At 41.9% G+C, this 24,253-nt stretch overlaps 1 protein-coding gene across 2 annotated transcripts in view; it reads left to right on the top strand.

Annotated features, from left to right (window-relative positions):
* The window catches only part of SH3GL2 (SH3 domain containing GRB2 like 2, endophilin A1), a 170,707-nt gene extending 148,133 nt beyond the window's left edge, over positions 1-22,574 (top strand). For both annotated transcript variants that reach the window (XM_074361528.1, XM_074361529.1), the window contains 6 exons: positions 12,321-12,464; positions 13,365-13,498; positions 15,348-15,506; positions 16,986-17,089; positions 18,815-18,945; positions 20,961-22,574. In XM_074361528.1, coding sequence (XP_074217629.1) covers positions 12,321-12,464; positions 13,365-13,498; positions 15,348-15,506; positions 16,986-17,089; positions 18,815-18,945; positions 20,961-21,160 — 872 coding nt within the window. In that variant the 3' untranslated portion in view covers positions 21,161-22,574. The remainder of the gene's footprint in view (positions 1-12,320; positions 12,465-13,364; positions 13,499-15,347; positions 15,507-16,985; positions 17,090-18,814; positions 18,946-20,960) is intronic.
* Positions 22,575-24,253: the final 1,679 nt, after the last annotated feature.

Genomic DNA, 24,253 nt, shown 5'->3' with positions numbered 1-24,253 from the left:
CTGTTCCACAAAGACTGCTGGTTTCCAGAGCTACGCAAATCCCGTTTGCTATAAAACTTGATTTTGAATTATAGTTAATGAAACTAAAAAAAGGTGACATGAGGACTTAATTTTTTTCTTCTTAGGAGAAAGAGCCCTCTATCTTCTGCCATCACTGTCTTTGGGACCAGACCCTCTTAGAAAGCACCATTTTTGCCTTGTCTTCAGAGGCTTGAGATTCACTAGTCCTGACATTTAATGGAATCTTCCTAGAAAAGCAGTCTCAAGGGTTTTCCTACAAATGTCTATCAGAACCTCAACATCCACTCACATGACTGTGTCACATCCTGTTTTAGAGATATGAAAGGAAAACTACTGTTTTTTCTTTACTTTCTGCCTGTAGAACACTTAGGTTTTCCCCACACCAACCAGTTCTCTAACTCTACCTGGGTGTCGCACAATTCTATTCATTCTGACACTGTCTGCTTGGAATTAGCCTCAGATTAGTTAAGGGCTCAGTCCCACAAGACTGTCCCAATTTCATATGCCAACCCAAGTCTGTGTCACTGGTGCTTCTGACCCCTTCTTGGGTTTGCTGATTTGCTACAGCAGCTTACAGAACTCAGAGAGTGGGCACTGGTTCTAGACAATTACTTAAAAGTTCTTGAGTCAATAAGCCGATGACTCTCAAATTTCTCTCTCCAGCCCACCGTGTTACATGCTCATGTATTTTGATACCTTGTAGTGACTTATGAGAACTCGGGCAGATTTTCCAGTCTCACTGAGCCCCTGCATCCTCAGCTTGTGGATGCACCCAACCCCCTCTCCACAAATGGGAGTGATATGGTGAGACCCACAGGGTGCTTGCTGTTGTGAAGCTGAAGTTTATATTGTTTTTGTAAAGCTTCTGTCTGATGCAATACTAACTAAAGCTAATCCCCACCTACCAAATATAAAACCAGAAGAAAAAGAAAACTTGTAAAATTTTGTTTTATCTTAATTTTTTGGGGGGAAGGGGATTGTCTTCCCCTTCTTCCTTTTATCTAATGGCCTAGCCTTCAAGATTCCAGGTGATTCCTTCTTTATCGTGGCTGCATAGTATTCCATTTTATAAATAAACGTGTGTGTGTGTATATATATATATATATATACACACACACACAAAATTGTATGATACCACTTACATGTGGAATCTAAAGAAACCAAACTCAGAGAAACAGAGATCAGATTGTTGGTTGCCAGCAGTGATGTGGGGGGGGGGTGCATAAAATGGGTAAAAGTGGTCAAAAGGTACAAATTTCCAATTATGAGATAAATAAGTTCTGGAGATGTAATGTACAGAGTGATGACTGTAATGGACAATACCATATTGTATAAATTCTGTATTTTAATACCATATTGAAAGTTGCTAGGAAAGTAGATCTTTAAAGTTCTCATCACAAGAAAATAAACATGTAACTATATGAGGAGATGCATGTTAACTAAATTTACTGTAGTGACCATTTAATGATATAGAAATACCAAATCATTATGTTGTACACAAACTTACGCAATGTTATAGGCCAATTATATCTCAGTAAAACCGGGAAAGAAAAAAAAAAGATTCCAGATGTTATCAAATAAGCTACTTTCTTTTGGGCTCAAGACCCATGTGCTTAGTTATATGTTTAGTACAACCTTGTGGATATTCTGTTAGACTTTGTATTGGCTGAAATTGAACCACCTTTATACTCCCTCCCCCAAAACCATTCCTCCTGTGTTCCTCATCTCAGATCTTTATCATCACTTGCTCAGGTATACAGTCTAGAGGTTGGAATCCAGTGGTTTTCAAACTTGGTTTATGTTAGAATTCCCTAAGGGACGTTAAAAACTATAGGTGACCAGACCATGAGCCGGACCAATCACTTGGAAATTTGGGAGTGGGACATAAGTTCTTTTTCCCCCTGAGCTTTGTGTGTGTGTGTATGTATGTATGTATGTATGTATGTATGTATGTATTTATTTATTTATTTAACATATAGTCAGCTTACAATGTGTCAGTTTCTGGTGTACAACATAATGCTTCAGTCATACATGAAGCTATATTCATTTTCATATTCTTTTTCACCATAGGTTACTACAAGATATTGAATATAGATCCCTATGCTATACAGTATGAACCTGAGCTTTTTATTGATCTGTAATACACAAAAAGTACAGTGTGCAAATCATAAGTGTATAGTGCAATGAATTGTTACAAGCTCATACTTTCATATAAAGGTTCCTGGTTCAAGCAGCTGCACGCTGTGGCCTCCCAGAAGCCCCCGTCTGCAAACAAGCTGCCCTGACTTCTAATGCCATGTAGTTCTGTCTGTCTTAGGGCTTTACTTCAGTAGAGTCGTAGAGCTTGTCCTCTCTAGATCTGCTCCTTCTGCTCAGTGTGGTATTCGTCATTGCTGTGTGGAGGGGTAGTTCTTGCATCCTCATTGCTGTGTAGCGTTCCATTGTGAGAATAGAGCACAGTTTATTTGTCTGTTTTCTCACTGATACACATTTGGGTGTTTCTGTTTTCTGGCTATTTTAAACAGCCCGTTTTTGTACTTGTCTCATACACATACACATATCTGATGGATAGATGCCTAAAAGGGGAATTGCTGGGGCACAGGGTGTAAATGTTTTCAGCTTTTGTAGGCAGATACTGTCAAATTGTTTTCCAAAATGTTCCACCAATTCTTACTCCCACCAGCAGTATTTGAAAGTTCAGGTTGTTCTACACCCCCTGAACACTTGATATCTTCTGAGTTATTCTTCCCGCACTTTAACGATCCTTGCGGGTATGTTGCAGTGTGTTTTTATTTGCGCTGCCAAAATCATTGAGTTGAGCCCCTTTCTGATATCTCATTAGGTATCTTTCTGAAGTGTCTGTTCAAGTCTCTTGCCCATTTGAAAGTGCGTTATCTTTTTTGTTAAAGATTTATATGAGTTTTAAATAATATTTTGGGTAAAATCCTATTTTAGATATATGTAGTGTGAATGTTTTAACTTATTTTATTGGTTGCCTTTTAACTCTTTCTAATGATTTCTTTTGAAAGAAAGAAGTACTAAATTTTAACATAGTCCAATTTAGCACTATTTTTCTTTTTGAATAAGTGCTTTGGTGCCCAATTTGAAGAAATCTTTGCATTCTGTGCAGATCATGACTGTGTTCCCCCATATCATTTTCTAGAAGTTGTGCTGTATTTCCTTCCATAGTTAGATCTGCAGTCCACTTGGAATCAGTTTTAGGTATAGTGAGAGGTGGAGTCAGGAGTCCATGTTTTTTCTTACTGAATCTAGTTGACCCAGTACCTCCTCTAAAGGGATCAATGGTGTTAAAACCTCCCCAGGTGATTCTAAGGGGCAGCCAACCCCTGCCCTGACACCGCCCTAGACGCCCTCTTCTTTCCCCTCACGTTGAGTCAGGCACCTGGTCCTGTTGATGCTGCCCCCAAAGGACTCTGAAATTCCTCTCTTCTCTCCTCTGTTTCCTTAGGTCTCATCTATTACGGCATTCTCGTAACTAGTCTCCCTGCCTCCAGTGGCTTCTCATTTTGGGAAGACCCCTTCCCACTTCCCCTCCACTGATGATAGGAATCTTTTTTTCCCAAACCTCAATCTGACTTAATTTGAATTAAATCTCTTCTGAAGGTCTAGATCGTAAATTACTCTCTATCTGAAACCTTTGATGGGAGAATCTAAGCTCCTTAGCATGCAGTCTAGGACCGTTCACACCCTGGTTCCAACTTTGCGGCCACTTTGCCTTGTCCTCTCTGACATGGCACCTAAGCCACAAGCACCTTGCGGTTCCACATACAGCAGGCTTCTCCATGTGCCTTTGCTCATATTGTCCAGATGCCGAGAATGGCCGTTCCCACCTCTCTGCCTTCACAGCTCACTCTTCAAGAAACACAGCTCAGGCATCACCTGTTTCATAAACCTTCCCAGCCTTATTCTTCTAGCAGAATTTGTTGCTCTGTTCTGTGACATGCACACGTTATCAGCTGACTCACACTACGGCCAGCATCTGCCCCGTGCAGCAGTGAGTGGAGCGCTCTCTGACGCTCCAGCTAGATAGTAAGCTCCCTGAGGATGGAGGCTGGGCCGTGCTTCTCTCAGTCTCCCTGGTGTCATCCCTCCCACACAATCGGGGCTTAATAAGTACTTGTTTTGTTCATTTAATCACTGAAAAAAATCTTAAGAAAGCTGACTTTTGGTAAATACCAGTTTACTCAGGGAGTGCAGATTCAGAATTTTTCTTTATCGGGGGATACGTAATTGTTTCCAGTGTCACCTCTGTATTGATTTTTATTCATTTGATTTTTCAATCCCTTTAGTTAGGGTTTATAATTTAGCATAGCAGCCCTCTTTTACTGGGGGAAATGAAAGCCTGTATCCTGATTCTGGGAGCTTGTGTGATCAGCTTCTTATCATTTTCACATAAAGCAGCATTTTATGCAAATTTGAGGTGACTTGCTTCCAAAGAGCCAGCATTAGTAAGAGTGATTGGAAAGTGGGGTCCCGCCCTTCTGCACCGTAAAGAACAGTCAGGAGAACAGAAAAGGCCCAGCAGCCTGAAAAATCTTAAAATCTTGTATCTATAAGGGAAATACCAGTCTGATGGCTATCAGCATGACCTGCTCTCCTGAATCATCCTGTCAGACCTCAGAGTTCGTATGTAATTAGATCTTATCAGCACCCTCTCACTCCATTTCAGAGCATGATAGGCGATTTGTTGTGCTTTTGAACAGGGAAGTCTTTTCTAAGGATTAGAAGAAATGATGTGTATAGAAGATTTTATTTTAAAAAATCAAAACTTTTAAGTGAAATCATTCAGCCCACAGTTAGTAAGCAAGCATCTGTTATATGCTTGGCCTTGTGCTAGAATTCAGTAGGAGGCAATTTCTCAACTTATAACAAGAATGAGACATGCAGGAAAGAGAGAAATAAAGTATCGTGTGAGATATGATCGCTGTATGTACAGGGCACAGTGGGGGCGTAAATGAGGGAAAGGGGTACATATACTTGGCAGCAATAGAGGTAAAGAGTAATTGGGAAAGACCGTAGGAAAGGTGTGCCTGGTGTTGTGTGGGGCAGGTAGAGAGAGAGGGAAAAGGTCATTCTGAGAAGAGGGCCAGTCCTAGCAACTTCAGGAAACTGCTAGAAGTTTCCTGTGGCTGAAGGCCAGGATACACTTTCTGTCTAAGAAGAATCACAGTTAAGTAGAGGGAGCTTAACTGTCTCCTTTTTCTCAGCTTTTTATCAACGAGGAACCTGAGACTCAGAGAGGTAAAGTAACTCATGCAGAATCACACAGGGAACTTGCTGGCGTGCCTGACGCTCATAGAAACAGCCAGTATTTATTGAATGTTTATCGTGTGCCAACATTGTGACATACATTATATCATCTAATCCTTACATCATCCTAACCCCCTGAGGGGGAGGTACCACTTTACAGATGAGGAAACTGAGGCCCAAAATCACCAAGCAAGAAATAGAGCCAAGATTTGAACTCAGAGCATCTGACTGCAGAGTCTGTGTCTTAACCGCACCCGTTAAACTGGCTGTCCTTTCCGGTGTTCTTTCCACATTTAGCAGCTAACTTACACCTACAGTTACTCTCTTTTATGTCTACCCTGAAAACAGAGTTACAGAATTGAAATATTTACAGTCACTTTTATTGATTTACTTTCAGGGTTCTATCAAGGATAGACCATCATTTTTTGTCAGTTTAGATTTCAGACCATCAGCCTAAGAATTCAGTAGGGGAAGCAAAGCCATTGAGGATGTTATAGACTAAGAGATTTATTATAGGAATCAGAGCTTGAAAAGCTGTAGGATGATCTGGGTAAATAAAGGGCAGAAAAAGCGGAGGTGAGGATCAGAAAAGGTTCACTGCCCAGCCCTGACCCAGGTAAACAAACTTAGGCAGGAATCTGGAAAGTAGGCAGGTGTGGCTGCTGGAGCAGCACTGCAGAGGGCAGCTGGCACGGAAGACTGTGGGAGGTTGTTGGCTCTTCAATGTCACTGCCTCTGTGAGTTTGCAGCAAAAGCTCCGTGGCAGGCCCGGGGTCACTCTTGGTCAGCAGGATCAGCATTCAAGAAAAAGAGCTTGGCACAGAGTATATGAAGTTGAGGACAAACTGGAACCCGTATCCACCTCTGCCTTCAGAGTGTATGGCTACTGCTTCACCTTCACATCCCATATCTTGCACAGCCTCACGTGAGACCAGTTCTAGCTTGGAAACGTGCAGAGAAGGGGTTCTGGGAAATACTGCTTCCTGTACAACCAAGTCAGCAGTGGAACACTCCAGCACACATACTCACAGAAAGGAGAGCATGGAAGGGTAGAAAGGACTGCTTTCCTTTGTCTTCAGTGCCTGTGGTGTGTGTCTGTGACAGTTACTCTCTTGAGTGTTCATCACTGAATACTGATAACAGAATGAGATGATTTTCAGGGATACATAGCGAGCAAGATTTGGAGCCCGGATTTTCACCTGTGTTTGTATGAGCCAAAGCTGATGTTTATTTTAATGCACTGTGCTGCTTTCCATGACAGGCAAGACCTAATGGTTTGTTTTCCTGTTTAACTAAGATTTAGCAGAGGTACTGGGTTTTCGACATTCCTGATTAGTTAGCACACTGGTTACTTGGGAGAGACGGAGCAGTTACTCACGTGGATGCCACTTCTAGGTCAGAGGAAAGTAACTCCATCTGGCAGCAGGAGTAGAGCTTCTGTTTTGCTCTCGGCGGAGCGTTGACTTCCCTTCGGCTGTGCCCAGAATGAGGAAGCTCGTCAAGGGATGCTGCAGATGATGCTTTAGAGCTGGGAGATGACTCAGATTGAGCCTTGGCTGCCCCTGTTTCTCTGCCTTAAAAATAGTATAGATGTTGAGGCCAAAAAAGAAACTGCTTTTTTTTTCCAGCAGGAGACAAATCAGTGGAAGCCTTTTTTAGGAGTAAGTCTTTTTTTCCCAGTCATCCTAATTTTACATCCTGTCGTTTCAGTTCACCAGATTTATTCCTTACAGAAATCACCTAGATGTGGACTCATCAACACCTTGCCTTTGATGGTTTTTTCTGATGGCACTTCACCTGTTCATCCTTATTAACTTTCATCTTCCTGGCCACTTCTCTTTACACCCCTGAACGTATCTCTCAGTAGAACTTTTTGGTGGGAAGACCCTCAAGGTTAGAGCAGTACCCAGATTGTCAAGATCCTGTTAGTATTGTTTATCCAGTTCAGCCACTAAATTAGGTCTCCTGATGGAAAAAGAAGCGGAAAATGTCTTAAATTTAGTTTTTCATAATGAAAATAATATATGCTCATATTATAAAAAATTAAATAGTTTTGTAAAGCTTTTTACAAAAAACAGCAGTCCCCCTGGAATTTGCATCCCTTCCCCCATTTCCATTTCGCAGAAGCAGCACTTTCAAACCTGTTTGGCTCTTTCTTTGGTTTTTACTTCTTGAAACAACATGCTTAGGTTGCTCTTGCTAGATTTTCCAGTTTTAGGTGTTTCAGTTTGATTCCCTATTTAGAAGATGAGAATTATTTGCTTTTTTCCTGTTTTTCCCTTCCTTCTTCCACATCCTTTCTCTCTCTCATTTTATCAGTTTGTTGATAGCATAATTTTTGTTGGATCAATATTCAGTGTTTACATTTTATGCCTTTATAAACTGGTAGAAAGTGGGTAATATGATTATATTTCCTTTCTTGTACAACCTTTTTGTTTTTCCTGGAGTTAATAGTTGTTTTAATTTTCATTTTCTTAGCTTTCTGTGTACCTTTTAGTAATTCTTTGCCAAACCCTCTACCACAAATAAGAATTTCCTGTCAGGAGAAATTAAACATGCCAGATGTTAATCATCTCTGAGAGGCATATCTGGTACTGCATTCTAGATTGGTTGCTGTCTTAGATTGGGTCCTCCCAGAAGCAAATCATGAGTCAAGGATATGGGCATAAGTGGTTGATTTAGAAGATGATTCCAGGAAACCCTGTAGTAGGAGTAGGGAAGGGGAGGAGGCCAATGAAGGGCATACTGTAAAGTGAGGCACAGTGGTGGGCAGCTATAACCTGATTCCCCTGGGGATGGCGGGGAGCCTGGCGCTCCCTTGTAGCTCGTGGCTCCCTGAGTTGCATGCACCTGGTTATGTGTAGTGTCAGCTACAGTTGTCCTCAATGCCTGGTGCACAACAACCGTCTTGACAGCCCCCTTTGTCATCATTTTCACCTCTTTTCTTACACGAACTCCCTTTTTCTAGATCCCATACCTGTCCCTTTTCTTGACACCTTCATTTCAGTAGATTGCCTCTTCCATTACCTTGGGAAGAAAAATAAATTGAGATCTTTGTGTATTTGGAGATGTCATACTTCATTGATAATTTGAGTATAGAATTGTAGATTATTTTCTCCGGTCATTGCTTCATTGTTTTCTGAGGAAATTTCTCATGTTGTTCATGGTTTTCTCACATTCAGTGGCCTTCTAACATTCAATACTTTGCATGTAACATATTTTTTTTTCCTCTCTGAAAGGTTTTAGGACTGTCTCTTTGTCACCAGTGTTAGGAAATTTCATATTAATGGTCCTTGGTCTGGACCCTTTTGTCCATTGTACTGGGCATCCAATCTACCCTTTCAATCTGTACACGTTCATTAGTTGAGAAATCTTCTTGAACTTTTAAAAATAATTCCTTACCCTTCTTTTTCTTTGTTCTTTCCTTTTGGAGCTTCCATTATTCAGCTGCTAGATCTCCTGGACTGATCCTGATTTTACGCTTTCTTTCTGATTTTTTAATCTCTAGTTTTGTTGTTGTTGTTCTGCTTTTGGGGGGATTTGCCTCAAATTTATCATCTATACTTTTATGATTTTTTTATTTTTTTGTATTACTGAAATTCATATTTAAAGTTAAATTATATTTTAGTTGCTAAGAGTTCGCTGTTTCTTTTTTATTTCATGGATGAATTATCTTAAACACCTAAGAATATTAATGATAGTTATTTTTCTTTTCCTAAATTTTTTTGTTTCCTACAATTTCCTTGTTTGTTTTGCCTCTCGCATGTTAGAAGCTTTCTTCAGAGTCTGATGTTAGTGGCTAACCTTTTCTACTTGAGTGTGGGACAGTAAAGCTAAAGTGGGTAAATTACAGTTTTACTAATCCAAGAGTCTTAAAAAAAATTAAATGGTTGTGAATAAATTTAAAAGGCAATCTTTTCAGATATCAGTGATATGAACATTAAGTATTTTAGATGATTGGAAGAAACAGAAGTATTAATAAGTGAAGTGAAGTGAAGTGTTTGCTTCATTCTGAGGCAATCAAGCCTCAAGTTGTTGCACTGGGTGCTTTCAGCTGTGAGTATCTTTCAGTCTCTTCTCTTGAGTTGGCTGTATTCCCCAGGGAAGAATCTTCCTGTCCCCCGCCCAGAGGGTGCGAACCTGGCTGCCAGTTTTCTGGGGGACAAGTAAGGGAAGTGGGCTGGTGCATCCCACAGGTCACTGTCTGGACTAGCCCTGATGCTCTGTTTTCAGTATAGGTCAGCTGTCTTCTCTCTTCAAAAGAATTCTGTTAGATCACTACACCTTTTATTCTCAAACAAAAGAAGCAAGTTTCCTGTTCCTATTCTCTGTAATGTTTCAAAAGGCTCTCAGTCACATGAGCCAAAGGATGTGAGCAGAGTCTTCTTATGAAAACCACTGCCATGATAGTCTACTGTGTCCAAGGTGGTCTCTTTATTAATTTATTCTTTCCTTCAGCAGACACGTGTTCAACATCTACTGCATGTGCAGCTTTCTGCTAACCCTCTCTGGGAGAGACACAGAGCAACACACCAGTATCCTGCTCTCATGGGCCAGGGAAGAGATTGCTTTTAGGAGGCTGTCCCTGCAGTAAATCCAACTTGCACTAGAATAGGGAAGGTGAGAAAGTAAAGATGGGGGCTTAGAGAGATTGTAACAATTTGAAAGAAAGACTGAAGCTGTGGGGGGAAAAAGTCAATGTGAAGGAGAAGAGGTAGGTCCCTTTAGAAGAGAAGACAAGGGTGCCCAGGGACACGTCCAACTTAGTGAAGCAATCTAGGTTGAGACCATACTATGGGAATTCTAGTGTCTTAAATTTGTATTTTTCAGGCTTCCTCTCTGTTTCTTAAAGTCCTGCTTTAAAAAGTCATTTAAAAACAATTATGTTAACATTTTAAAATGATTAATTCAGAAGTCTGATGATTTTCTTTCAAGAAGTTTTGCTAATCCAAGAGTCTTAAAAAAATTTAATGGTTGTGAATAAATTTAAAAGGCAGTCTCTTCAGATATCACTGATACGAATCATTAGGTATTTTAGATGATTGGAAGAAATAGATATACTAATAGAATATGGTTTTCTTCCCCCTTCTCATGAAAATACAGAACATATTCAAGGTATTTTTAAGTAATTAGTAGAAGAATAAAGCTCGTCATGGCTGAACAGCATTCAAAATGATGAATTTGAAAATCAGCCACAGCATATTAAACTGTTACAATTACTTCTAGTAATTACTGACCAGAAACAGCCCTTAACAGAACCAAAGTATAAGTACAAATCAGTAAAAAGCCTTTGGAAAAGGAATAAATCTTTAGGGTATAAAATGGTCAAAATAGGATTTGAAGGGATTCACCGCCATGTGTGGTTTCATTACTCTGTTTCTTCCATCTCCATTTATCTTCTTTCCTTCTATTCATTTTGTACCTCTTATTGCCTGGTGTGTGCTTACTTCAGTGTTATCTGTGCTGTTGTTACCCTCTCTCTGTGTTTCTCAGTACCTTGCGTGTATTAGCTGTTATTACATTTACCATGTTTCTTGCTACTATCGGTTTATATATCTAACACCTCACTTACCCTGTGAGCACCTTGAGGGAAGGGGCTGTGTTCTTCCTGGATCTCAGATACGGCTTGTTGTAGAAAAGTCTTTGAATATATACCCTAGTAATAGCATTCCCTCAAAACTGTGTGATCATGTGACATTTTCAGTTTCTGAAATTTAACGTATATAGTACACTTTTCTTTGAAAAGCAGAGTAGTGAAAATGTGAATTTTGTATTTTTTCCGGTGACCGCCAGGCTTTACAAAATATCACTATTAGCTTGACTAACTGCCATTTCTAAGCTTAAAGACACTTCTCTTCCGAATTCTCCTTTGCAGTGCCCACCCCCATGGGCCAGAGTGATGCTGTACTTCTGTGACTTGCTGTCATCTCCCCGCATGATGCTTAGTATACACACTTCTCTCGAATTGCTTTTAAAACAGACCCTACCCTCAGTTCACAACAAACTTCATAAAGGCAGAGGCCATAGCTGTCTTGTTCATTATCATATCCCTGGGACAGGCTTGGGAGGGAATCCTGTCATGATAATTCTCCTCCTCTCCAGTTTTGACCTCTGAAGCCCAGAGTTCAAGTAAAAGCCTATTTGAATCACATGTTCAAGTTGAAATGTTGACCACCAAATGCAGGAAGTATGTGCTATGGGTGTGATTCTGTCAGGGGTTTCCATGCAGATGGACTCCGGGCACAATCCTAGGTTAATGGACAGTCCCAGCTCTGGTGATGAAGCTGAGAAATCCTGGTGTCCTAGTATCATTGGCTTTAATAGTGTGCTAGTAAAACTCTTTCTTCCATGAAAACTGGATTTGCCTTCTAGGCATCTTCTTTTATAAAAATAAAAGCAAAAAATAAATTGAAACTCTGTCTTTGTGGCATAGAACTGATTTTATGAAGAACTTATGTATGAGAGGAGTAAATAAGTCTTTTTAATGAACACGATATTTCTGTACTTCATGGGTCTGTTTACTGTCTGAATCTTAGTTGAGAAGTGATTTTGAAAATAGTTCTATTTTATACATGGTGTAAGTGAAACATGGCATAAGGCCCACATGCAAGAATTAACAATTAATTTCCTACTTTAGTTTGTGCACTCCTAGAATTGAAATATAAAGTAGAATCCTAAAACTTAGAGATCACGTAATCCAGTACTTTTTCAAATGCTTTCCCTGGGCCACTGAGGTCCACAGAAGCACAGCAGGGCCACAGCAGTGAAGAGTGTCGGAGAGGGCACAGGGAGCGGGCAAGAACACAGAAGGATAGCATCTTCACCTGGAAGAGCTTTGCCTTTTCTGTTAAATTCCTCAGAAGATTTTGAGAGATAGGGAGAGTTCAGTGATTTAAAAAATATCTGTATTTGTCTGTGGACCTACCTCTAGGTGAAGGTGCAAGTCTCAGTCGCTGATTCTCCATCCAGCCCTGTTTCCACTCCATCACATTGCCTCCTGTGAAAGTCTCTTATCTCTTTGCCTCCAGCTTCCAGAGCCAAGCTCAGCATGATCAACACCATGTCAAAAATCCGTGGCCAGGAGAAAGGGCCAGGCTATCCCCAGGCAGAGGCACTGCTGGCCGAGGCCATGCTCAAGTTTGGAAGAGAGCTTGGAGATGATTGCAACTTTGGTAATGAGTGCTTTCTCACAGTTTAAGTGTTCATTTGTCCATGGGGATTTTAGTGCCACTGACAAACTCTGTAGGAGAAAATTCAAACCATTTTGTTTTGCTTCTCAGTTTTAGATCTTGTACACATGGGCCCAAAATTTGTTTTCAGAGCTGTTTCATGATTTTTAGTATGATTCGTCATTGGAATTTTATTTATATTCTTTTTCCCTGCTAAGAGCCCATCATTACGGTAGCTGGCTGACCCATCCAGATGCCTGGACGTTTACCCTGGCATGTGTCTGGCTGTAACTGAGTTTGGGGGCACAGCCAACAGTCACAGTCAGCATGATTCAGCACTCGGCCCCTGGGCTTTCTCTGAGATGTCTGCTCTTCTCTGTATGGTTTTACCGCTCATTTTACCAGTCCAAGTGCATTCTCTCACCCCTCCCTCCTTTGACCCTCAGCTACCATACTAACCACCTCTGTTTTCACTCCTTCACCATGTGACATCTCAGAAAATGACAGTCCTTCCTGACTGAGCCCTGCTCTCCGTTCCTGGTGTTTGCCTTTGCTGAATGCATTGGCCTTAAACAGCTCCCCCATAAGGGAAAACTAGTACTTACAAAGGAGGGTAGGGAGCTTCCAAATTTGCTTTTTAAGGAAAAAGCAACGTTTTATGTTCTTTATGATAAGGATTCCACCACCACCCCTCAGAGGCATTGAGTCTCTTGTACTCAGTGAACTCTCACGAGCTTTCTTAAGTGGGAAACTACACTGATCTCTGGAGGGCATCATATACCGTCTCTTGTCTTGGCTGCCTTCAGAAGCCAGGCTGTAATCCCTGGGTGTTCAGGCCCTGTTATTGCAAATTAATGTCAGCTTTGTTCTTTGACATGCAAGCGCTTCATTATTCCCTTCCAGGCCCAGCGCTTGGAGAGGTGGGCGAGGCCATGCGGGAACTCTCGGAGGTGAAAGACTCTTTGGACATGGAAGTGAAGCAGAACTTCATTGACCCCCTTCAGAATCTTCACGACAAAGATCTGAGGGAAATTCAGGTATCTGCAGCCAGTAATCTGGAAAGTGGGCAGTTAGGGTCATACGGACGCAGGTGCCCTTTCCCTGTAGAATGCATTTTTTTAATGCTTACCGTGCACATTGTCAGCACTGACGGGGCACGTAAATTGCAAAACAATCCAGCAGGCTAAATCAAGAGAAACCAGAAATGCGGCACGTTTTGCCCCACTCTTGTGACTGTGCCACTCATGAATATCACACTTGACTTCTCTGCGTTCAGTTCTCAAGTTTTTTCAAGCTTTTTTCTCCTGAAGGACAATATCCTTTCCTTGATAATATATAATTTTATTAATTGTTCTGTGGTTTCCTGGGCTAATTTCACCCTCTAAAATACTAGCCATACCAGTTGTTAGCTTGAATACTTAGTTATTTTATTGCTCTCTAAACAGTGTGTTTTTATAGTTTCATAATGGTTATTAGGATTGAGGAAAAATAACCAACTATCCTCTTCCTAAAACATGTAGAACAAGTTGAGCCATTCCAAATAAATGAAGTCCAGCTGGTTTTACCTCTAACAAAGTGTGTTATGTTTACTCATTCACTCCTTCAACAAATGGTTGTTGAACTTGTCTGAAACTTGATTTTCTTGACTGTAAAATGAAGTGTCATAACCTGCAGCCCCCCAGTCTCCTAGCTAAATCTCCCTCAGCCCTGTCACCTGCTCAAGGTCACACAGTTAGTATGTGGCAGACTCACTGTACATCCAAAATGTAACCCTGACTCCAGTACTCTACCCTGCAGCTGCCTGCAAGTTCAGATGTTGTAAAAGAATTTTCCTTCCAAAGGAACAAACATTTAGTTTGGATCAGGGCCTGGATTGGAGGCAGGGTGTGCAGCGGGAAGGAAGGTCGAAATTCTTCCTCCTTTTCTTCTTGTTCCTTCTCTACTCCCAACTCTGTTTCCATTTTCTTCCCTTTCACTCCCTGCACATCCAGAACCAAGGGGAATCTAGCATTTTCTCCTACCCAGTCGTAGTGGAGTGCTGCAATTTCTAGGGAAAAGACAACTTGCGCACTTGGTCACTAGAGGTGACAGGCGAGGCTGGGCAGCCCGGCACCTGGGATGATGCAGAGAGGGGCTGAGCACAGCATAGGGCATCAGGTCCCTTCAGAGCTCCCTTCTAGTTAGGTCTTGTGACTAAGTGTCATCCTCTGTCAGATGGCTCAGATGAGAGACTTAAATTAATCCATGGTTCCCTGAAAGCTGCTATCAGTCCACTAGGCTAAGTGTTGAGACATAGATTCCTAGACGCCAGCCCTGCATGTTCTAATTCAGGTGATCAAGAATCCATATTTTTATAAGTGTCGTAGGTGGTGCTAACAGAACGGATAACCTCACAGGTAAATAGTTTCCAGCACTGACGTTCTATGATACGAAAAGTAAGAATACCATTCTTTCTCACTTCGTTTCAAGGAAAGTGTTTCTCCTCAGCCTTCCCATGAAACACCATTTGCCTTGAAGGTGTGGCTTGTGGGCCCCATAGGCCTGTGCTTTCCCAATGCGTAGAGTGTGTACACATTTCCAGCTTCTGTCGTGGGGCGGAAAGACACATTCCAGCTCGGCTCTGGACCGGCAAGAGCAGAGAGTAAAGGGCACTGGTATTTCCCACATTTTTTGGTTCCTCTTAATTAGTTTCAGAGACGTGTCCCTACATTTAGCCTTTGGAAACATTTGCCTCACAGGTGCATGTTTATTCTTCTGGTGGAGTGATATTTTAGGACTTAGCTTGTCTTACTTTGGAAGCTAATGGGCATGATGGGGAAGTGAGCTGTCAATAGGCCTTTTCCTTAAGTCCTTTCAAAGCATTTCCCTGCCTTTTGACTTTTTCAGCATCATCTAAAGAAGTTGGAGGGTCGACGCCTGGACTTTGATTATAAGAAAAAACGACAAGGGAAGATTCCAGATGAAGAGCTCCGTCAGGCTCTGGAGAAATTTGATGAATCTAAAGAAATTGCTGAGTCAAGCATGTTCAACCTCTTAGAGATGGATGTGAGTGACTCGCCTATGGTTTTTAATTTAATCTTGCCATTGAGGCACAAGTTTAATGTGTCATAATGGATTGCACCATGTGGTGAGAACTTCATTGGATGGTTATTCTTTTAAATAATTTGAAATTATAAAGTAGACTGAGAAATGGTAAAGCTTTTTCTGTATTCTTAGTTTGATTTAACTAGACTTTTGTCTACTAATGATCAATAGTGGGGAGATAAAGAGTGGTTCTGATGACCTGTATGTAAGTCCAGTAGCTTAAAAAAATACTCTGTTGAAATGTAAGGCAGATTGACTTCAGACTAAGAATATCAATCAAGTAAAGTACATTCAGAAGTCAGTGTCCAACAAAGGTTAAGATGTTCTGTGTTTTGAAGTAAAGTTGACATTTTCTTTCCAAAGGTAATTTCAATTGAGATTTAAGATTGTAGCACAAATACTGCACTTGGAGCACAGATGAGATTGTTTAAGAGTTGCTTTTACATTTCCTGAATACTAAATTAGTATTCATGGCTTTAGAAGTTACATTCTGATCATTCATATCATGAATCCTGTTCACCAGCTTCCCTGTCCTCGCTCATCCTCACCTCTGGCCCTATGAGTTGCTGACCAACTCCGGCCAAGATGGTTACAGAGCCCTGATGGACTTATCACTCCCCCGGCTGGTGACACAGGAGGCATGTTGAACACACCCAGACTCTCCCAGTGCCCAAAGACAGTGTCGGTTTGTGTTTGTGTAAAATAGTTTGTCCACCTACCTGCTGAAGAGGAAAACTCGGCGTGAGGATGACCTGAATCAGTGGTCCTTCCCTGTACCCTGGGCCCCACCCCAGCCCAGACTCCTGGGGCAGCGTGGCCTCTGTTGAGTTGGAGACCATTATTCAGCTTGATCACAACACAAGGTGCAGAATGAAGAAGAGTAACAAGGATGCTTAGAACATTAGAGCTGGAATGAACCCAAAATGTCGCTTGACTCAACCCTTTTACATTCGAGATGAGGCTCAGAGAGGAAAAGGATTTTCCATCATACCACACAGCCTCCCATAGTGCCTCACATGAGACATCCATATTCACATTTGTATTAACAGCACTAATGTTGTCTTAGCACGAAAAGTATAGGGAGCAAAGAACAGTCCAGTCAGTGTATCTTCTTCCTGTGGAAAATCAGTACAATAAGCCCGATCCTAATCAGAAGGCTGTAGCTGAGCATAAGCTGTTTGGTAAAGTCCTGTGGCCTTCAGGAGGATTCTGACTCGTGTGTCTCTTCATGGTACTGGAGTTTCAAAGCACAAGGATGCTTTCTTATCCTTAATCAACTTGAAATGTGCAAAACTATCTGTCAGCCTGTCTCATGACACAGTCATGAGCATCTCCAGACACTGGGCAATGTCAGGGGTAGCTCTGTCATGTCCTGGGAGTAGCAGCTGCTTCAGGACAGTGATCTGGTAACTAAGGCGTGATTCCCCCGTTCATCTGCAGATTGAACAAGTGAGCCAGCTCTCTGCGCTCGTCCAGGCCCAGCTGGAGTACCATAAGCAAGCAGTCCAGATCCTGCAGCAGGTCACTGTCAGACTGGAAGAAAGGTATTTTACAGTTCCCTGCATTTTACATTTCCCTTTTCTTGTTACAAAACTGTGTGTAAAGGAATGGAAATAGTAGAGAGAATATATTTGAAGAAGAACTTCCGACAAAATTCCTGCTGATCCCACACAGGCACCTTGTAGACCATTTGTTTTGGTTTTATATTGTCTTGGGCTTTGTTTTATTTGTTCTGTTGAATCTAATCTTGTGTTTATAAGAGATTGATACTTAGATTATATTTTGGCTGCCATGGATGGGACACTGGGATGCTGGTAATGATAATGGACATGATTTGCTGGGCAGCTCTCATGCATGGGTACTGAGGGCACGTCCTCGTCAGTCATTAACAGCCCTGTAACCCACATGTTGTTAGCCTCTCCAGCAGACGAGCAGACTGAGGCTCACACGGTGGTGCAGTGGGGGTTCACGTTCAAGCATAACCTTTTGGAAAGCTTGTGTTATTGCACACCTTGTGTTTCTCTGAATGGTGACAAGATCCATCGGGGGGACCTGCTTTCTTAAGCCTGTTCCACCTTCTTAGCTGCTCCCCATAGCTGGGCGGTGATAGTTTTCTTTACTAAAGGGACTCCCAAGGGTTGCAGGGCACAGCCTACTCAGCTGTATGCAGTGCCCTGTGCTGTCTAATTCAGCTCAATGTGTATACATCAAAGGGTCACCTCAGCAGGTAAATGCACAAGGCGGCCTCTAAGTATGATGCTTGTTACGGAAACTTCCTCACCTGTTTCCATCTGGCCAGCCTCTTCTTCTCCTCAGTATCTTCCCTGAGGAGTGCTTGATTGTGCATCTTCCCTCAGTACATCCTTGTGGAAGTGTGTGTAACACTCAGAAGCCTCTAGAAAGGTTTAAAGTCATGCACTACAAAGTACTAAAGAAATATTATGTCTTTACAGCATCTGTTGAGCAAGAAGGCCACTTTTCTTTTTTCCTCGGAAATACGTCAAAGTCGCTACCATTTGACAATCACCATGCCCTTAACTCTGCCCACCCTTGCAGATCTGCTGCACGTTTTGCTTAGTGAGCCCCTGAAACTGGAAGAGACTTAAGGGTATGCAGCAGACAGTGACTGCCTGTCCCTTCTGCCTTTCTTCTGATTCATTGCCCTGTCCTACATGCCATTCTCAGAGCACACAGCGTTTCCTCCGTTCCTCCCTCACATCTTGTCAAGCTCTGCGTGGAATCACTTTCTTCTGGAAACAACTGTTCATCTAGAAATGACTCCTACCTGTCTTTTACCTCCTTCCTTAACCCTTCTCCAACTTCCCTGAGGACAGGGAGACTCCTCCCCACCCCTGCATTCCTGCCACATTTTGTCCATATCTCTGTAACAGCACTTTCTACAGTTTACCCCAACCAGTTGTTTATGCTCAGACCATAAGCTGCTGGAGGATAAGAAATGTGTCTTATTCATCCTTGTGTTCCTGGCACCTCGCACAGTGCATGCTTGCAAATTGAGCTCTGAATAAATGAGGGAGAAAATGAGAGACTGAGAGAAAGGATGAAGACAGTGAGGGTATAGCCAGAGAGGCTATGACCACGGCACCAGAAGCAGAGACAGACACAGATAAGAAACCTGAGGGTCTTTCTCAGATTGGCCCTGCTCCACAGTGGTAGATTGGTGGGTGACGTAAGCATTTTCTGCATTTTATTGCTTTACTTTTTGTTTCCTAATTGGCTACATACTCCCCCCACTTTTCTTTTTAATGCAGAATAAGACAAGCTTCATCTCAGCCTAGAAGGGAGTATCAGCCTAAGCCTCGAATGAGCCTGGAGTTTCCATCCGGGGACAGCACTCAGCCCAACGGGGGCCTGTCCCACATGGGCACCCCCAAACCTGCAGGTAAGGAGTTGAGACCTTGGGCTGTGGGCACGCCCCGCTGACACTTCCCAGAATTTCTAGGAGCAGTCCAATCTGGCTGCATAAGAAAAATAAAGCAATATATTGCTTACAGGATGGTTTTGTCAGGTAGAAACTCTTCTAAAGAAATCCTGCCTTCTTGTCTCATTGAGCATCTCCTCCCCGCCTCTCTGCTCTCCTCTCCTCTGCAAAACTTTCTTTGTTTTCATCATCCTCAGTACACAGCTGCTCTAACTAGCTCATTTGATTTTGACCCTCCTCTGTGGTCTCAAAATCCCTTCAATATGTCAGTTTAGTTGTAAGGATGTCCTCTTTCTTCTCTCTTTCTCCCCTTCTGTGATTCCAGCATGCCGGAGGGTGAACGCCCCCGGCCCACATACAGCCACACAGAACCCACACACAGCAGCTCCACAAGCCTGTTGAGTTGGATTTCTTGAGTCACAGGAACGTATGGGTGAATATATTTGCAGATGAATATATTTTGAACCTCACCATCTGCTAGGTTTCCCTCCTCTCCCCACCCTCCAGCCAGTTCATTGTGCTGTGGTGACAGGTTGGTATAACACAAGTTAAAACTTAATTTCTATCAGGAATGTTGATATATACCCAATAATGTGTTCTTGTAATTGGCACCATTGCCCTCCACCTCCCACACACAGATCAGATAAAAGCCTGTGCTTGAGGTAGATTCAACCCGCATCTGCTTGGAGGAAGAATGGGCAGTGACTTGTACTGGATGTGGATTTAAGGATATGCAGCTCTCTCCTCTATTCCCTGCATCCCCAGTGCTGGATGTTCTACAGTAGGAAATGTTTTGTGAGATGCTCTCAGGAGACTACGTAAGGAAGAAGGGAGGCCTGTGATGACGGTGGCACTCTCTGCCCCTTGTGCTTGCCTGTGCTGCTCCGAGCCCTCAGTGTGGGGATAAAAAGCAGTGGCATTTAGAAGTTAGCTGGTTACAAGGACTAGTCCTGAAAGTTGTATAACCTGCTTTTCCCTGCTTGGAACCATATATTTCACTTTTCTTTTGGAGACTCATTAATTTGCTGCTTAAACTAAGTTAAAATAAATTTCATTGGCCCCCTTCAAAGCCCTCTAGACGGCAAGGCGCTGTCTGCACTTGTCTGAGTTTATATACGTGTGTTTGTGCCCGCTGTGTTGTTGTTTACTCACTTAATATAGATCCTTTTTAAGATATGATTCCATCCTTCATTGTTTAATTGAAGGTAGAGAATATTAGTTTATATATGCCATAGCTCTGATGCACGCTTCATATTTACATATGCAATATATAATGCAAAGGTGTAAATCGTATCATTTTTGCCTAATCTCATTTAATAGCCACAGTAGTACTGTGACGTAAGTTTGACTGTGAGTTCCAGTTTGAGACCAAGAAACTGAGAGTGAATTGTTTTGTGCAAGGTCACAGAGAGTAAGAACATGAATCTAGTGTTTTATATTACCTTCTTTTCACTGAATTACAGCAATTTTCCAGATCCTGGGGTCTTTGTTTTTAAAAAGTGAGAACTGTGCTGTTATTCTGAAGTTGCAAAGCACTATCCTTGACTGTACTCTTTCACATGTGCAGAGGTTTTAAAGTGCTAAACCTGGAAGGAATTCTGGCCATCCTCTGTTATGAACCTAAATCTCATTCAGACTCCTTAAGTCCTTGAGCCTCCTGTCTCTGGACATCGTTAGGAAGGCCAGTCTGGAGGAACTGTGTTGTATGTATCATGAGAATAGATGTAGCCATTTTTCATACTGGAAATAGAAACGAATTCAACAACTTCCAGAAATGTGAGAAAGTTTCTGAAGACTGGTAGAGGGTGAGGTGCTAAGCAGCAGGCACTGGAGACCAGAAGCAAGAGGAAGCTTCAGCAGGAAGAGGGGGGAGGAGCCCAGGGGGACAGCAAGCCGGGCAGGTGCAGCAGGCGGTAGCTATGTGAGTTAAATTCCCCTTGTCTTTCTGTGTTCTTCTCTCCTGCTCCTACACCCAGGTGCCCCAATGGATCAGCCCTGCTGCCGAGCTCTGTACGACTTTGAACCTGAAAATGAAGGGGAGTTGGGTTTTAAAGAGGGTGACATCATCACACTCACTAACCAGATTGATGAAAACTGGTACGAGGGGATGCTTCATGGCCAGTCAGGCTTCTTTCCCATCAACTACGTGGAGATTCTGGTTGCCCTGCCCCGTTAGGATGTTACTCTGGCTGGCTCACCTCCTCTTGGCCCAGATAGTTAAGTTTAACCACTGCTTTGGTAATGCTGCTTACAATACATCCCAAGTGCAGGCCGCAGTGGTCCAGGTCATCAAGCCCCACCAAGTATCTTTGGTTGACTTGCGTGATCCCACAAAAGTCATGGTGATGGATGGTATCTTCTTAGTCTGGTGGGCATGACACGTGCTTTTTAAACATCATCTGAGACCAGCCAGTAGTCACAGAACTGCTGTTGACACAGTTCTCAGGAGGCTGTGGCTTCTTAGATTATGCCCGCGAGCCACATCACAGAAAAACCATCCTACCGGAGATACTATCTATCACCTGGGGCCTTTTCAAGGTCTCAGGTTCTCCACTGAAGTAAAGGAGAAAGTTCTTGTTTTCACATAGATCCCCCTCCCAAACATGTGAGTCACAGAATTGTCAAAGAAAGCCTCCCTCACCAGCAAGCTGTCTTCTGGCCTGAATGAGTCAGTCCCTCGATGCTACCAATAGAAAAGTGTTGAGTGTGGGTTCAAAGCCTTCTCTGAAAAGTCACCCTTGTTCCCCAACTTATGCCTGTTTCTGAGGTACAGCCATTGTCTTCCCTCCATGCTATTACAGCCAGAGGGGGCCCCCCTTTTATTTCTAAGTCAGTTAGCAGTCAGCATGCTGTGGGAGAGGCTGAAGAGATTCTCCTTAATGAGAACTTGGGAAGAGATCTGGTTTCCAAGCTTACATTTCTTGCTGTACAGAATCCATGTATGTATTTAGGGCATTCCTGAGGTTACATGCAAGGGGAACAAATATCTTCACTTGAGTTTTATTTATGATTTACATGTTTCATGAGTCCATTTGGCACAGAGACACAAGGAGAAAAACACTAGAAACCATTTTCCCACTAGCTCATAGACCAAGAAACAGCAACTATCTTCCCTTTCCACTTTGACCTTGTGTTCTTTGAACATCGTTTGTGCGTATTCTGCCCTCAATGAGGACCAAATAAAGATGATGTTTGTGCTTAGCAGTTTAAGATGTGTGGCTGCATATGCAAAACTCTTCCCAATTCAGTCATTCGTTTTATTTCTGTCCCTTCTACCTTATCTTCGGTTTGAGTGTACAGTGCTGTGTGTAAGCTTACGAGTGGTTTTGTTTTTGTTTTTGTTTTTGTTTTTGTTTTTGTTTTTGTTTTTGTTTTTGTTTTGTATCAGTCACTGAAGTCCTGTTAGGTATCCAGAGTTCTATTTATCTAGCTGTACAGATCCTTTCAGAGGTTTAGTGTGCTGCTTCCAATGTGCCACCTGCGACAGTGGATCATGTGGAGTGAAAGGCAAATCTTACTGCTTAATGTATAAACTCTCACCACGGGAAGCATTGCTGTTTCCAATAAATACTGCTGAAGACAGAACCAAAGGCTCTGGTCCTTTATTTCATGTCAGTTCTCTGGGTCCCCAGTGGGTGGACTGGGGCTCCTTCCCATCTTAATTGCCTTCTGATACAACCAAGCCAAAACTGGTTCCAACCTCGGATCTACTTCTCTGTGAGAAGGGGAAGTTCTGTTATCAAGAACTTGATAGCCTGTTGGCCTGGACACTGGCAACGTCTTGATAATCCCAGCAAGGAGGAGATTTGGAAGAAAGGCTAAGAAAGCAGGGAGAGGAGCTCTCATCATGGTAGTATCATCAGAAGAATGTAATGTTCAGAGGGGCAAGTAAAATATACCATTTCAACCAGTCTTTTGTTTTCTTTCATGCTTAAAGAGAAAGGAATAGACATGGAAATACAGGTTGGCCAAAAGCTAGCATTCTTAACTCTTGGTGTGTATGTGGGGGTTGGGGGGGGCGGGGAGAGGGAAACAGTATGTACAGAATATGTATTTCCTGAGAAATAAACTTGCCCCTGAGAAAATAAACTTGTGCTTTATGTGCTGAGTGTTCTTTGTGTTCTTCCACTCTAAGACCAATTATCCAGATACTCTCATTAAAACAAATATTTTTAGTCTAATATACTAATATGTGAACTGCTCTAACATGAAAATAACATTTTTGCTAGCTGTGAGTTAGAATATTACAGATCAATTCTTCAAACCCATTTGGAAAAAGAAATTACTCATGATATTATTGTGAATGGAGACAATTCAGAAGAATCACAGATAAACTGTTGAACTCAATAAGTGAATTTGGTATGATTACTGGATATGTTATCAATATCCAAAAAATATTTTTATATACCAGTAACACTCAATTAGAAAAAAGGAATTAAAAAACACAGTTTACAAAGACATCATAATTCAAACCCATAGATATGACTCTAATACAAATCATACAAGATCTCTACATAGAAAATTATGAAACATGTTTGAGAAAAAAGATAAAGAAGACCTTAATAAGTGAAGATATATTTATGTTAATGGTTTGGAAAACTCGGCATTGTAAATATGTTCTTTCTACTAAAATTGACGTATAGGTTTATACATCAATTTCAACCAACCAAAATCTCAGGAAATTTTTTCTGTGTTTGAAAATTGACAAGCATATTATGAAAGTTATGTGGAAATGCCACGGGATATTTCTTCTTAAAAGAAGAACAACAAAATTGAAGGAATTTTTTTAGATGGAAAACATCAAATTATAGAAATTAAAATACTGTGGTACTGATGCAGTGATGAGACAAAGGTGACCCACACAGAAGAGCAGGTCCAGAAAGAAGGATAAATACATTCAACCACGTTTGAACCCATAAAGCTCTCCATGTGTGTAGTCTTCCACGCTGAGATGTGCCTGTATCTGTGCAGTGGTAGTTCTGTAAGCCTAAAGGGAGACCTGAGAGCAGCACCCAGCACCAACTGGAGTAATCTCATTGTGAGCCAACGTCAGATGAAACTAAATGACCACAACAGCTTCCAGGAGGAACTTAACAGTTTTTTAGGGAGTCTTTTGGAGACTGCTAATAATACACTCACCAGATTCAGAACTGCCTGGTTTCCTTATTTGTATCAAAGTATAATAAATTCCTTTTTACAAAATTTAAATGTAGAAAAGAGCAGCTGACTCTGTGGACCACCATTGGAGAAGTTGCATCTACCTGTAAAC

This window comes from Camelus bactrianus, chromosome 4 (assembly GCF_048773025.1).
Source record: "Camelus bactrianus isolate YW-2024 breed Bactrian camel chromosome 4, ASM4877302v1, whole genome shotgun sequence".
Classification (NCBI taxonomy): domain Eukaryota; kingdom Metazoa; phylum Chordata; class Mammalia; order Artiodactyla; family Camelidae; genus Camelus; species Camelus bactrianus.
Note: the sequence above shows the minus strand (reverse complement) of the source record. Positions and strands in the feature narration are given on the sequence as shown.